Below are 14,561 nucleotides of genomic sequence, written 5' to 3'. Positions count from 1 at the left end.
GTTCTTTTTAGTAATAGAAGCAGTGGTATTTGTGTATTATTAGCAAATTTCGTGTTGTACCGCTCATTTTCAACTACTCTAATCTGTTCAGATCCCGCCTATACTAAAAGTGCACCGTCAACTCTCTCACCGGCCCATGCAAGTCGGTGTCATTGCTCGGACACATCAGGAGGCGAAGCTCAGCTCGCCGCTTGTTATACAAAGTGGCGGCATATACCTCTTTCACTCGCTTGTTTTCTGGAATCATCGGCACATCGTCCCAACTGACACTAGCGTGGAGATTGAATGAGGGTTTGGACCAAGCACTCCAGGGGATAGTCAGTGAGGTAGGATCCAACAAGGAGGGCACGTAGTCTCGGGCATTGATAGGCCCTAGTGATTCTTCCTCCACTGCTACGATTGTACCGAGGCCTTGGGCAGTGGCGTCGCTCCGCCACATGCCTTCGACTCTGTTGGTCTTTAGAAGCATCTTGAGGGCGGCATGTCGCAGCGAGTGGTGGCGACAGCGGTGTGTGACCAAGAACAATGGAATGACCAAGCCGGGCTCAAGGCTAACCCTGACTGTGTTCTTCCCATTTGTTCTCTTGTGAAGTGTCGCTGCGAGTCGGATTGCGTACTCGAAGTACCCCAGTAACGAGTCGTAACGAGTTTCAGGACCAAAGGCAGTTGCTCGAATAAGTATCCGAAGAGCGACATGGTACAGGCGGAGTGAGAGCCTGGTAGTATTCTCGTCATACGTAGGCTGAGCGTTTGAAGCTTCGTATGTGGCCATGTTGGTCTCCCACTGGACCAGTCGTCTGATAAAGCCGTCCACCTTTGTGAGCCAAGGACCGTACGGCATCGCCTCGTGGAACAAGCCACTGTCAAGTAGAAAGAAGGCTCTGGAGATACTGAAGAGTTCTGAACTGAGGTCCTCGTAGGAGCTTGGCGGAATAGATGGGATCTCGAGAAAGCGGTTCAGATCAAACGCTGCTGTAGATTCGTTGTATGGATATGGTGACGCTGAGTCACTGAAGGTCATGGCTTGAAGGTCGACCCTCATAAGAGAGCCGCCGAGGATATCGAGACTCTTGCCGTGGGCGACGTCTCTAGAAATGATACCAAGGCCTGCCATGACGTGTGTGTGCATCTCTCCCCAACGTCCAAGCATATTCGCAGAAGCTGCAAGGGCAAGCGACAAGCTTACTACTTTGGCAGACGAGTTCAAGTCCTTGGCAAGAGCCATGGCCTTTCCGTAGTGTGTAATGGCGCGAGTAGAAAGTTCCTCGATATCTGTGTTGCCCTCTGCAGCTGGAGCCTCTGTCCTCTGATGAAGGGCCCCTAATGCGATCGCCGCATGCCATATAGCGGGTTCGCCATGTGCCAACTGCAAAACGCTCTGCTGCCAGAAACTCGACGGGAACAAGCTGCATGTGCTGGGGACAGTGACAGTGCGGAAAAAAGCAAAGTAGCTTGGGTCATCTGGCGATATTGACCTGGACGGAGGGGTCTGAGTAAGGGCCCATGAGACAGGGCCGATTACAGACAGTTGCCTCACGGCTTCGACAAGCTGTCGGCGCGGCATGAAGCTTTCTTCCGAGAGATAGCCGTCACAGACACGCTTGGTGGACTGGCACCTCTTGCACTGCGGCTTTGCCTCATCGCATTTTACACGACGGATTCTGGCCTGGTGTCAGTGATGGCGTTGCAGAGTCATAGAAGATGGACCTACCTGCAGGTGATGCAGCCCTTCTTTGATCTGGCCATGGGACAGTTAGCAGCTAAAAGCAAGCAGCCAATAGGTTGTGAAGGATGCTCAAACGTGATGGGAGTTGGGTCGGGGATGCTCGTTCTAGGTTGAAGTTGAAGAAGATACGTCTTGACTCAGCCCTACCAGCATTCGGCGAGGTTTTAACAAGTCACACACTCGAGACTGCGCCGTCTGAGGGCGCGCAAGGATCAAGCAGGGACCCTGGTCCAGGCATGTCAGAGTTTAGCATGAAGCAGATACGAAGAGTACGAGGGCCAGGGTTCTAAACCCTTTTAGGCCATTCCCGAACAGTGTAGTAATAACTGATGAATTATTGAGCTTAGAGGGACTGAGTATAGCCCTCGCTAATAACTTAGGAGCACTCGTCTCTCAGATGCACTGAGTAACCATAACAACGCATAAACAGATTGAACTAAAGAACCAGTAGGGATGAATAGAAGTTTATGAAATTAACCACATCAACCAATACTCGTAAACCAACCAACCCCCGGGGAGAGAATCCTGTGCTGTGGGCGACCGGGCAAGGATATGACAGGTCTCACAGCTCAACACCGATCACACCCTGACCATGTCGCAATAGGTACGATCCGATAAGGTGATTCTCCTCCTTGAGCTAGCAAAAAGAAACCCCCAACGGGCAAAAACATACAACAGCGGGTATTCGCTAATCGTCACCGACTTAACTACTAATCCGCCCCTTATTAGCTTATCTATGGGAGAGCGGACGGGATCCCGAGTTTTCTAATAGGTATGGTCGTATGTGGCAGCTTTAATACGTGTTTTTGCTTATAATGGGCCTGAAAATTCAAAGATTTCAAGTCGATTGGTCCCTAAGCCTGGGAGCTCAGCTGTCAAGTGTTGTGGTGGGTGAGGCAACCCATTCTTCAAAGCGGAGCGGATACTTGAGGTATTTATCGACTTTTTGTTACTACTTGCTTAGGATTGTCCTGAAAACGGCGTATTTACTACTATTGCAGACCTGAAGTATTGTGAGTCCCCCTTTGATCTATTCTCGCTCACTTTTCGCCCCCTGACTTCTCAATGCCCTCCTCCCCACCCTCCTGCTTCTGCTTTCCAATATCCTTCTTCACACTTAGCCACTCCATCGATAACGCGCCGAGCATGGTTAAGCACACTAGAATCAATCCGACCCGAAACACAGTTCGAATTGACTCGTTGTAAGCGATCAGGACTGTCGTCCTGACCGATGGCGGTAAATTTGTCAGTGAAGTTGCACCAGAGTTCAGAATATTTTCGGCACTGAATCCTGGGACGGACGACAAACGATGAAGTAGCTGGTTGTTGATCATGTTCTGAGCCACCGAGACAAAGATCGTTCCACCCAGTAGCTGAGAGAAGAACATGAGAGAGGCGCCAATGGGGATATCCTTCTTTGTCAAGACGGTCTGAGCAGCGAGGTTCGGAGCCTGAGAAACAGAACCCATCCCCCAGCCGTAAAGAATTTGATAGCCGATCAACTTGGGTGTGGAAGTATCGACTTGTAGCGTGGTTAATAAGCCAGCACCGATACTCATGAAGCACACTCCAAGAATCATGAAGGGTGTGTAGTAGCCGATCCGCTTTACCAGTATGCCCGTGAAAAGAGACGCTACTACCACGGAGAGTACGGTAGGAAGGATTCGAAAACCTGAGTCTACTGCCGAGGCACCTTGAATGGCCTGAAACCATATGGGTAAGTAGTAGGCTGGGCCTGAGTTAGTAAAGATCTGGCCTATCAGATTGCTGGGGAACTCACTAAAGATCATCATCTGAGAGCCGATACAGAGTGTTGCGAAGAAGCCGGCTGCGATGCTGCGCTGCATAAAGATTCTGGGCGGTATGGTAGCTGTTTTGGGTAGAAAGACTTGGACCATGGCGAAGCCCAGAAGCAGTAGACCGGCGAGAACAAGGAGAACGATCACACGCCCATCGTTCCACTGAACAGTCGATCAGACCCTGACATTGCTTTGGACCTTTGTACTTACTGCATGTACCAATCCGCCCCATTGAAGTGAAAAAACCAAGAAAATAGTACCTGGAATGAAGAGAACTGTGCCATAGATGTCCAGCTGCAATATCTTCGTCTTGAGTGAGAGCTTTGTCTTGTCTTGGTCAGGAAGATTGAGGAGAAACTGTATCACAACCATGGCCACTCCTCCAAGAGGGAGATTGATATAGAAGCACCATCTCCAGGTGACTTTGGAAGTGAATACTCCTCCAAGCAACGGCCCAACAACAGATGCAGTGCCAAAAACGGCACCGAACATGCCTTGATATAGTGGGCGTTTGTGTAATGGAACGGAGTGGACGATCACGACCATCTGGGTGGAATAAGAATATCAGAAACTGTGAACCCCAAGCGACGAAGGGTTCCTTGATAACACTTACCACACCGGTCATGATACCAGCCGCTCCCAATCCCGCAATTGCCCGACCGATGATGAAGACGACCGAGTTTGGTGCCGCACCGCAGATAGTAGAGCCGATCTCAAAGAGTAGGATCACAGACAACAGTGTCCTCTTGATGCTCAAAAACGAGTAAATCTTTCCAAAGAGAAGCTGGAACGCGCATAGTGTCAGGAGATAGGCAGATCCATACCACCCGATATCAGTAACAGCGTTGAAGTCATCCGTGATTTGGGGAATGGCTGTTGTGATAATCAGCCTGTCCTGTAAGTTATCAGTTTCAATGCTTCTGACCGTGATAGGGGTCGGCTCACCAAAGAAACTAGAAACATTGCAACAAAAACAGAGGTGATGAGTAAACCGAGCCTTAGACCGGAAGGATATGTTGGCTCTTCGGGAGTAGTCTGCATGGGTGTACTGTTTGGAGTATCATTTGTATCGGATGTCGCTGGTTCGGGAATCATCGTTGTTTCACTGCGGTTGAGGGACCCAGAATCCCCCTCAACCTTCTTCTTATTTCCAAAGAACATTGTGTCAGGCTTGAAACAAAAGTTGTAACGCTCGCTGTGATGGAGAGGCCAGGGAGAGAGGCGCGTAGACTTTGACTGCCGAAGTGCTAACTTTCTGGTGGGATGAAGAAAGAGATCAAGATCTTAAAGAAGGGTCACATTAATAAATAAATCATTAATGGAGGACCCCGACCTTCTGCTGGTACGATCAGTGGTCGTAAAGGGGAGAAAGGTGCCCGAGGTAGATCGGCCCCGAGTGCCGAGAGCCCCGATTTCGTCTCGGGCCCGAAAGCACCCAATTGGGGAAGGGGAATTTACCTATCTGATTTGACTGTAAACCCATTTTCATTCGATTTTAATTTGATTGTAATTAGAATTTGATTCAAATGTAATTCGATTCTCCTAAAAGCTCCCAGTGATTCACTGCCACACCGGTCTCCAGTGCCATCTCTTTCTGTCCAGGACTATCATGACACATTGGCAACCGAACCTTCCTGTTCATACCACGCTTTCATAGATATCTAGGCTACAAATTGATATTCAATTTCCACGGCTTGAGGCTCGACCAGTGCTACACGGTCGGCCAGCCCCGAATCAGTGCATGCCTCCATCTGATAAAGTAGTTCAGGCCTATGACCATAAAGACGAAGTGCCCTTTGCTCGCCTGACGCGTAGGTATGCCCCAGTACTGAAAGGTTCGCCGTATCGTAATATATGAGACTGAAGACAGCAAGGTTAGACGTAGCAAGGCTGGAAGTGCTAATAGATTATGAAGTATTCACCAGATTATTCCATCATTTGCTCAGCGCAAGCGACGCCGCACATTCAACAGCAAACCCAAAGCTTCTCGCGTACCATCCCGGACCCCAATAACTCAACTCAAGATTATGCGGTGCAGCCCTAATGATGCTCGTGTCTATCCGGGTGCTCTTGGGCAAAGCCGCGACAATATCCTTGAGATGCTCATCCGTAGCAACCCAGTAATGATCCCTCTCAGCAATTGCCACCATGATGGGCGTGGTGACGTTGGCACCCCATTTCTCCTTCCATGTGGGAAGCCACGACGCTTTCAAGGCGACAATCTCATCGAAAGGCATGGCGTGGTCGATTCGCTGTGACTGGGCATACACCTGCTCGTCGGCTGTTCCAGGTAGCAGTAGAGTACTATCCTTGACCTGAATAGGGATGTTGATATGCGTAGGGGGAGGGTCTGGCTGCGAGGTATGACCACCAGTGGGTTTCAAGAGAGAGCCAAAGCCAGATATAACGATGCCTCCCAATGGGTAAGTTGCGCTCTTAGAGCTAGTTGCATGCAGTGAAGCCGCTACAAGGGCACCATTAACACCGAGACTATGACAATGCAGGACAATGCTGTTGCAGCCATTTGGAACTCCGAATTCCTTCCACAGGGCTGGGAGGATGTATTGATGCAGCTTTGTACCCCACTCCTCAGGGAAGCTGGATCCTTCTGGGATGGGTGTAACAGGAGTTGAATCAACGTATCCAGGACGGTCAATGGCCACAAACGGAACTGACAGAGAGTCGCTTGTCAAGCTGGCCGTGTAATCGGGAGTGGCGTCAAAGTATCCGCTGTTATAGCAGCCACCGTGAAGGCCGACGACCAGTGGGCAGTACTTTGGCCTGGATGACTTTTGTGCGGGAATATGGCGTATTCCCGACACGGTGGTGTTGTCAGCAAGGACAAGCTTGAAGGCTTCCATGGTAGATATTCCGATAAGTGCTTCTGTGATGTTGCACAAGTTCGCCGATCGATAGCCTCGCGCGCGTCACCAGGACAATAAATTACGCAGATTAAGCGAGACTAGACTTGCTGACAAATAATCCACCACTGGAATGTGCTGATAATGGCCCAATTGTTGCGGTCTGGCCCCATCGGATGTGACGGTCCAACTCCAACCTTCACATCCTCCTTGGCCTTTCCAGACTCAGTGGAGATTGGCAATAATAGTTGCAATCTCATAATGTCAGAGGCTGAGAGACAAGAATCTCCCCCGTCGACGGAGGAAGCAGCAGCGCAAGACGTGCCTCGCGACCCGCATATCGACGTGGATGATGCACCCGCAGATGAGGGGTACACGACCGACGCGCAGTCGACCACCTCGACGTCGATAGCCTCCAGCGTGCGAGACTATCAGTTTGAGAATAGTCGCAGGTATCACAAGTTCAAGGAAGGCCTGTATCAGTTCCCGAATGATGTGCCCGAGCAGGAGCGGGAGGACATGAAGCATACCGTCGCTGTCCACCTGCTGGGCGGCAAGCTGCATAATGCGCCGCTCGAGGACCCGCAAAAGATAGTAGACATTGGCACAGGAACGGGCAGCTGGGCGATCGACAGTGTGCCATGAGTTGATCCAGTGTTTAAAACACATGCTGACTCGTTTCTTCAGTGGGCGACGAGTATCCAAGTGCTGAAGTCATTGGCATCGACCTGAGCCCTATTCAACCGCCTTGGGTTCCTCCAAATGTCAGGTTCCTCGTTGATGACGCCGAGGCGCCTTGGCTCTTTGGCCAAGACTCGCTAGACTTGGTCCACATGCGACACATGTCGACGGCAATCAAGGATTGGGATACGCTCCTTGGGCAGGCATACAGGTACATCCGAAATACCCTTGAAAGCAGCACAACTGACATGTCACTTTCAGCAACCTTAAGCCTGGTGGTTGGATCGAGCTGCCCGAATTTCGCTGGGTATATGGCTGTGACGATGGAACCATGCACCCTGACTACACGCCCCCCAAGATGGTGGCCAACATCAAGGAGGGATTGGCCAAGTTTGGCGTTGACATGCACGCGTCGGAGAAAAATGAGGAGAGAATAAGGAAAGCAGGTTTTGTCAACGTCCGACATGAGATCAAAAAGGTACCCGTCGGACCGTGGGCCAAGGACCGCAGCCTCAAGACTATAGGCCTCTACAACAGGAGCATCATCTACGATGGTCTGCAGGCGATCACCATGGGGCCTTTTACTCGAGGGCTGGGTTGGACGCCTGAGGAGGTCGAGGTCTTTCTTGTCAAGGTGCGGAAGGACTTGATGGATTCTTCTGTGCACTCTTATGTGCATTTCCATTCTCTGTGTGCACAGAAGCCGAAGGCGGCCTGATGAATTGAATTCAAATGCCCAGATTGACATGTATGCTGAGCAGTTCTTACCCCCTCTTTGTTCAAGTTATACGGGCATGGATGTAAACCGTATGCAAGCCGTCCGAGGAGGGCCTTTGGGCAGAAGAGGTCACCTTGACAGCAGAACATATCAACCTCAACCTGTAGCGACGCGTCAGAGTGAAACAAAGACCCTTGAGTATTCTAAATTTATCATTCAAGCCGTCCCGCGCTACTACTAACCAAAACCGGAGATCTTCGCTGGCAACAGGACAAACATTGGCTGAACGACCATCTGCTGTAACATGTCAACTATCACCAACCTCAACCGCTTCTATACCGCCGACTCATTGCAGGCCACGTAGATTCCTTCAAGATGCCACAGCGTTGATTGTGCATGTGCAACGTCTGCAGACCCAATCACGTCCCTCGGTCAGTTACCGCGCCCTCTCCTGACAAGCCACGGAACCCGTTCCGCCGAAAACTCACTCATCGTTCCGCAATGTCTCGGCCTCAACTAGTTACGTCAGCCCGCGATGCACCTTCTGACAAATGAGTCACCGCTATTTATCTAGAAAAGCGCGGCCTAGCTCCTTTGTTCCGTCCACTCTTATTCTATCAATTACAAACCTCAACTTTCACCATGTCTGTCGAAACCGAACGCGCCGCATCTCTCGTGGATGCTCAAAAAAAGGCCATTGAGCTTTTCAACGAGATTGAGCGAGACCTCATCCGTCCGGGAATCAGCGAGAAGGAACTCAACGACAAGATTCATGCTTTGGGAGCTGAGCGCCATGGAGTGAGGACACATTGGCACAAGCGAGTCATTCGAAGCGGACCCAACACTTTGAAGCCATTCGAGGAGAATCCCCCAGACCGAATCATCGAGGAGGACGACATCCTCATTGTCGACCTTGGACCTGTATTTGAGGCGTGGGAAGCTGACTTTGGACGCACATATGTCCTCGGCGATGACCCCCACAAGATCAAACTCCGCAATGCACTCCAACCCATCTGGGTAGACGTCAAGGCGAAATACGACAAGAACCCGGATATGACAGGAGAGGAGCTCTACAAGATTGCTTCTGCCGCTGCTGAGAAGGAGGGCTTCACATTTGGTGCTCCCATTGCGGGCCATCTTGTGGGATCGTTCCCGCATGAACGCATCCCTCGCGACAAGATCAGCTTGTACATCGCCGACGGAAACAACAACTCGATGAACTCGACTGGAAAGGATGGACACAAGAGGCATTGGATTCTCGAGATTCACCTTCACGATAAGGAACGTGGGTTTGGAGGCTTCACTGAGCAGCTTCTGACAGCAGAGTAATGGATGATGGGACAGGACTGGGAAAGGAACTAATTGGGGTTCAACACTCCAAAAGCATGCTCAGAGATATTAGGTTATTGTTTGTGGTAATAGGTTGTATTGATACAGGAGGATAGATCTATTCAACTTGCATCTCGTACAGGAACCCAATGTCCAGCATCAGTGCACGGGTCTTGACGAGATTCACGCAGCCTGCTTAAATGGCCCAGAGAATAACCATTCCGCAATGAGCTTCTGGCTGTGCTTGGCTTTAGGTTCAGCATCCAAGGCATGAACTTTGTCCCTGTGCACCGACTCCATCTGTTTGTGGTGATCAAAGCTGTGAACCTGATCCGGAACAAGCAGCCACTTGTAGCTTCCATTCTCTCTTGAATCCTCGAAGCAGTACTTTTCGTCATCAAGAATGAGCTCCCCAACAGGAGCTGGTTCATCCTTGCCCACTCTCACCGCACCAACAGGACGACCAGCTAAGCTACAAATCATCCTGTGTGAGTCACCCACGAGCATGTCGAGCTCACAAGCAATCATGAAGACATATGGAGGCAAGGCATCCTTCGAAGCGTAGATGGGGCTCAGGAGGGGATCCTGTAGATCTTGACCATGTGGGATATAAGCCCAGTCAAAGATTGGAGAGAGGCGCAGCAGCCAATCTATAGGTCGACCGCGGAAACCTCCTAGCAAAGGCTTGTATCTCCGTGTCTGAGTCTTGTAATTGCGACCGATAGACATGTCCACGGGCGGATACAACGGAACGACGGCCTTCACGCGACGAATGCCATCTCCACTGCCGCACATACTGGGGAGAGTGGACACAGAGAGTGCAAGGCTGCCACCAGCTGAGAAGCCTGCGATGGCAACTCGATCTTTATCGATTGGGAGCGACGAGTCGGACAGGGCTGCTAGGATAAGCTGCTCCAGGTCGTATATGGCCGTTGGGAAGCGAGCACTTGGAGCCTTGGGGTAGTCCAAGGCAATGACCAAGACAGAGTAGGTATCAGCGAAGTAACGATTCCAGGCATCGTCATTTTGAGGGTTACCCATGACGAAGCCGCCTCCGTGAACTGTGAATAGTGTCGGAAGATTCTGGCCAGAACTGCCATGATAGGACTTTGGCATGAATATTCTGGACGGTATGAGCTCTAGAGTACACAGTAACAACATATTTGCAGACCAATTACCTGATCGGAAGCTTTGGACGGCATGGATAGGATCTGGTAGAGTTGGGCGGATCGTTCGGCTTGGAGGCCAATCTAGCCTTGATCGATGCAACACGTTGACCAGCTCGATTGATATAGTAGAGAAAGTACACAAAAATCGTGTAGTAAATAGTAGTCAAGGCAGGTAATGGCTCATTGAACTGGCTTCGAGCCGAGTCCAAATCGCCGGCGGAGCTCGCCATGTTGTCCAGGTTGTAATAGGGGCAGGTCGACGACCTAGAGGCTTAATGCGATAACAAAGGCTGACTGGGAGAAGCAAAGACGTCAGAAAGAGGACAGATGGTTCAGGATAGCTTCAGTAAGCACACTTCAGCTTGAGATTAGTGCCTTCAGCTTGACGCCTCGCCTGGTCAACAAGCCACGGAACCCGACTCTGAGACATTCAGCACGTGTTCGGGACCTTCGGGGGCCGAGACAAAGCACGCTAGACCAGATTTGATGCCGAGAGGTCCGAAGACCTCAGGCTCTCCGCTCTCTCTTGGCCAAAGACATGAGATCATGCAAGCTTCACTGTTTCTCTGAGAAGAGAATTCAAGAGACTAACAGTCACCCAAATCTCAGCAGCGACTCGAATGTTGGCTCTGCAAAACCTCAACACTCAGATATGATGTCGCCCACATCACCAGCTACCCCAGGCCTTCACAAGAACGCCTGTTCCCTCTGCGCTCGCCGCAAGGTCAAATGCGACAAAAAAGACCCCTGTTCCAGCTGTCTCAAGGCGCAGACGCAGTGCTCATACGAGACCCCAGCTCCACCTCGTCCTCGGAAGAGAGCTGCCGACCAAGATCTACTGGCCCGATTGGCCCAGTACGAGGACCTGATGCGGAAGCACAACGTCGACTTTACTCAGCATGCTAATATCTGGGTTCCTTGTGAGCTAGAAGGGGATGTGAAAGTTGGTGGCTCGCCGGCACAAGATGTTGCTCTGCAAGAAGAACTGTGAGAGAGTGTTCCACCATCTTGAACAGTAGACTGACTCTGCTTCTAGATGTCTGTGGTCAAATCTGAGCCCAGAGGTATGACATAATGCTCCTCAATCTTGAACCGTCTCATACTAACGTAGCTGCAAAACAAGCTCAAATATCCTTCTGTCCAAAATCTGCGTCATAAAGACGACCCATTCCTTCATCCCACACCCTCACTCCAGCTGATGCTGCCTGATACGCGCCCCAAGCTTCACGAGTTACATCCAGAGCCTAGACGCATCTATCGTTTCTGGCAGATCTTTGTCGAGACTGTCAACCCTCTCACCAAGATTATACATGTGCCAACTCTGCAGCAGCGTATCATGGACGCAAGCTGGGACCTGGCTCATATTCCCAAGCCCTTGGTAGCTATCTTGTTTGCCGTCTACACTAATGCTGTCACATCAATGTCCTCGGATGACTGTCAAGCCTCCATTGGCGCAAGCAGGGACACTTTGCTGACACGTTACCGAACTGCAACTGTTCAAGCTCTCAAGGAGGCTGAGTTCCTGACATCAAGAGAGTTTGAGGTCCTCCAGGCCCTTGTCCTATTCCTCCTCGCAGACCCGGAATCCGAACTGTGTTCCACTCTGACTGCAACCGCCATTCGGTTAGGCCAGAAGATGGGTCTGCATCATGAGAATTCAGACCCAAAAATCTCCTTTTTCGAGAGGGAGATGCGAATTCGGCTCTGGTGGCAGTTGCGTGGCCTCGATGCAAGAGTGCGCGCTGTCTCGATCCCGGGGATCAAGCTGCCAACATCAGAATGCGGCGACGTCCGTCCTCCACTGAACATCAACGACGCTGATCTACATCCTGACATGACGGAGCCTCCAGCTGAGCACGAGGGCCCGACCGAAATGTTGTGCGTGTTGATGAAGTATCAAGTCACACACTGGCTTCGATCCTCGCCCAAGGCGGCCAAGTTCTTCGAGAACATCAGCCACGGACCAATTAAAGGCAAGATATCGATGGAATCGCAAGACGAGGCAATCGGCGAACTCGAAGGCATCTACCAGGAAAGGTTCTTGCGTCATTTGGACAAACGAATACCCCTACACGGCGTAACTGATGCCATGGCCCGGCTTGCTATTGCTCGTCTACGGTTCAAACTTCACCATCCACGGGGCCGAGCCATAGGCGGCAAGGATGTGTATTTGACTAAGAAGGAGAGCGATTTGCTCTTCGACTCAGCCGTCACATTGCTGGAGCTGTCCAGCTACGGCATTCGCAGCAAATTCTCATCGCATCTGTTTACCCACTTGACTCACTGGTCTCAGATGGACGCCTACATCTATATTCTTAGCGAGCTACGGTGTCGATGCACGGGTGATCAGGTGATGCAAGCATGGAAGCTGGTCGAGGATCTTTATACCGAACATCCAGAGGTGATGAGTGACACCGAGAATGCTCTTCTCAGGGCGCTTGGTGACTTGACCCTTCAAGCTTGGGAGGCACATAGAAAGGAAGTGGCACTGGATCAAGGATTGCCACCATCTTTCATTCAACTGCTCTGGAGCAAGAGGCATGATGAACTTGAGCAAAGCATGCAAGCACCTTCAGCGCCTGATGTCGGGGATCTGGGTGGCCTGAGGCTGATTGACGATAACAACTTTAACTGGGAGTACTGGGACGACTTGCTGCGACTGTAGATAAAACACAAGTAATCGCTCAATTAATGAGATGAGAATTCCTCTGAGGGAGTTGATGGGCGAAAAATCTCCATTTTTGGGTGAAGAGTGTGATGCGAGGAGACCATCTCGAGCTTCACAAGCAGTTCACAGAGATCAATCACTCGGTCGCTAACGGGGCGCTCGTTTTCGCACGGAGAGGGAGGCAACCGTTTCTAGTCGATTGGCCGTTTTTGTTAGTTCTCCGTTTCTGTTCCCCGCCAGTATTCTCCGTTATTACTCTCCGTTATTACTCTCCGTTATCATTCTCTATTATTACTCCTCGTTCCGTCTCCAGTCACCGTTTTGCCAGATCTACCTTTGTGTCCCGCCGTACTCCGCGCATCCCTTAAGGCCACTCCCGCAGATTTGATGCTATTTTGGCGATCAAAAGTCAGGAATTTTCTTGAGGATCCCTCAATCCTATCAATTTTCATCTACCTAGTTCCTCTATTGTTCAAAGAAAGTTTCTTCAGAAAAGAGCATCCCAGATCCACGGGCATGAAGTGCACCTACTGTTGCCAGATGTGTTGGAACGCATCAGAGCTGGTCTTTGGCCTTGGCCGTGGCCTCATCCAGCCACCTCCCAGCATCTTTTAGTGGTCCAGACTCACCTTAGCAGGTCACTCAAGCCAATGGCGCCGCCGTCCAAGTGTCGCGGTGATCGCTAGTCCGTATTAGCGTTGTCATCTCCGACAGGCCAGAACGAGTAGAAAAGGGGGAACAACATCTCGACAGATGGACTCGAGCTCATGGTTTGTCGCTGTCAATAGAATGAGCTACTGAGAGTTTCATTATCAAGCAGGGCGTGTGCTCTGTTGACTCTATTTGTCTGTTGGTCACACCAAACCGCGAAATACAGCCGCAGTTCTCACCCAACAAGCCCTCTTGGTACTTGGATTCTACGCCCCGCCTGGACTCCTACCCAGCCCACTGGCTCGGCGGCATCCTCCCATATCCTACCTGCAGCCAGGGTCGGGGCCGTCCACTCACTCCAGGTGATTGTCCAGGGCCAAGACCACGACCACAACAAGACAAACCCCGCACATGTGACGCGTTTAGTGTCAGCTGTTGGTTTGGAATCCTCCCCTCACCTTCGATTTTGGAAGTGTTTCCACTCTTTCAGACTTCAGAGTTCATCATGTCGTCCCAGATTGAAGCTGTAAGTCGCTGCGCCTAGGACTGAGCCTCCCATGTCCCGTTTCGCCCACTAAATAATCCATCAGGATCCAAATGTCGGCTATGTGAGCGATGTGACGGCAGACAGGTATTTCTCTCTCTGACCATGTTGGCTGGTCCCGACACTGACTGTAAATAGCGATATCGATTCGACCGCGTCTATTACTTCCAGCATCTTTGAGAATGAGTACTTTCAGGGTAGAACTTATGCCAACCCTAAATATGGCAAGCATTGGTAAATGACTTTCAACAACTGGTTGGCCTCTGCTAACGATGCTAAGGGCACCCAACGATGAGGAGCAGCTCGAGGCCCTCGACATTATGTATGGCTTCTTCACGGCCCATGAACTGCACTCTCGGAACTAACTAAAAACCTACAGACACCATTGGTTAACTTTGATGTTGGACAACAAGCT

The 14,561-nt window shown here is 50.8% G+C and overlaps 7 protein-coding genes and 1 non-coding gene across 8 annotated transcripts; 3 read left to right on the top strand and 5 right to left on the bottom strand.

Moving 5' to 3' along the window:
- Positions 1–103: 103 nt before the first annotated feature.
- LRP88_00373 (Zn(II)2Cys6 transcription factor) lies at positions 104–1,979 on the bottom strand (the record flags this gene model as incomplete). Its single annotated transcript, XM_083237088.1, has 3 exons — positions 104–1,661; positions 1,712–1,760; positions 1,907–1,979. The coding sequence occupies 3 exons, from the start codon at positions 1,977–1,979 to the stop codon at positions 104–106; spliced, it is 1,680 nt and encodes a 559-aa protein (XP_083106979.1).
- A 416-nt stretch (positions 1,980–2,395) lies between these two features.
- On the bottom strand, positions 2,396–2,510 carry LRP88_00372. Its single transcript, XR_014475132.1, has one exon. It is a non-coding gene; the product is annotated as a 5S ribosomal RNA (ribosomal RNA).
- Positions 2,511–2,766: 256 nt separating this feature from the next.
- LRP88_00371 (MDR family MFS transporter) lies at positions 2,767–4,686 on the bottom strand (the record flags this gene model as incomplete). The annotated part of the gene is made up of 5 exons (XM_083237087.1): positions 2,767–3,455; positions 3,507–3,687; positions 3,736–3,882; positions 4,139–4,420; positions 4,471–4,686. 5 exons carry the CDS (start codon positions 4,684–4,686, stop codon positions 2,767–2,769), a joined length of 1,515 nt encoding a protein of 504 aa, XP_083106978.1.
- Positions 4,687–5,459: 773 nt separating this feature from the next.
- Positions 5,460–6,386, bottom strand: LRP88_00370 (uncharacterized protein; the record flags this gene model as incomplete). Its single annotated transcript, XM_083237086.1, has 1 exon — positions 5,460–6,386. One exon carries the CDS (start codon positions 6,384–6,386, stop codon positions 5,460–5,462), a length of 927 nt encoding a protein of 308 aa, XP_083106977.1.
- Positions 6,387–6,647: 261 nt separating this feature from the next.
- Positions 6,648–7,785, top strand: LRP88_00369 (class I SAM-dependent methyltransferase; the record flags this gene model as incomplete). Its single annotated transcript, XM_083237085.1, has 3 exons — positions 6,648–7,020; positions 7,074–7,278; positions 7,329–7,785. 3 exons carry the CDS (start codon positions 6,648–6,650, stop codon positions 7,783–7,785), a joined length of 1,035 nt encoding a protein of 344 aa, XP_083106976.1.
- A 642-nt stretch (positions 7,786–8,427) lies between these two features.
- LRP88_00368 (M24 family metallopeptidase) lies at positions 8,428–9,114 on the top strand (the record flags this gene model as incomplete). Its single annotated transcript, XM_083237084.1, has 1 exon — positions 8,428–9,114. The coding sequence occupies one exon, from the start codon at positions 8,428–8,430 to the stop codon at positions 9,112–9,114; it is 687 nt and encodes a 228-aa protein (XP_083106975.1).
- A 183-nt stretch (positions 9,115–9,297) lies between these two features.
- Positions 9,298–10,513, bottom strand: LRP88_00367 (Alpha/Beta hydrolase protein; the record flags this gene model as incomplete). The annotated part of the gene is made up of 2 exons (XM_083237083.1): positions 9,298–10,237; positions 10,293–10,513. The coding sequence occupies 2 exons, from the start codon at positions 10,511–10,513 to the stop codon at positions 9,298–9,300; spliced, it is 1,161 nt and encodes a 386-aa protein (XP_083106974.1).
- A 425-nt stretch (positions 10,514–10,938) lies between these two features.
- LRP88_00366 (uncharacterized protein) lies at positions 10,939–12,948 on the top strand (the record flags this gene model as incomplete). Its single annotated transcript, XM_083237082.1, has 3 exons — positions 10,939–11,250; positions 11,303–11,347; positions 11,407–12,948. The coding sequence occupies 3 exons, from the start codon at positions 10,939–10,941 to the stop codon at positions 12,946–12,948; spliced, it is 1,899 nt and encodes a 632-aa protein (XP_083106973.1).
- Positions 12,949–14,561: the final 1,613 nt, after the last annotated feature.

This window comes from Fusarium phalaenopsidis (genome assembly GCF_050370095.1).
Source record: "Fusarium phalaenopsidis strain FUZ10S chromosome Unknown contig_32276, whole genome shotgun sequence".
NCBI classification, from domain to species: domain Eukaryota; kingdom Fungi; phylum Ascomycota; class Sordariomycetes; order Hypocreales; family Nectriaceae; genus Fusarium; species Fusarium phalaenopsidis.
The sequence above is the reverse complement of the archived record's forward strand: the minus strand, read 5'-3'. Positions and strand labels throughout refer to the sequence as shown.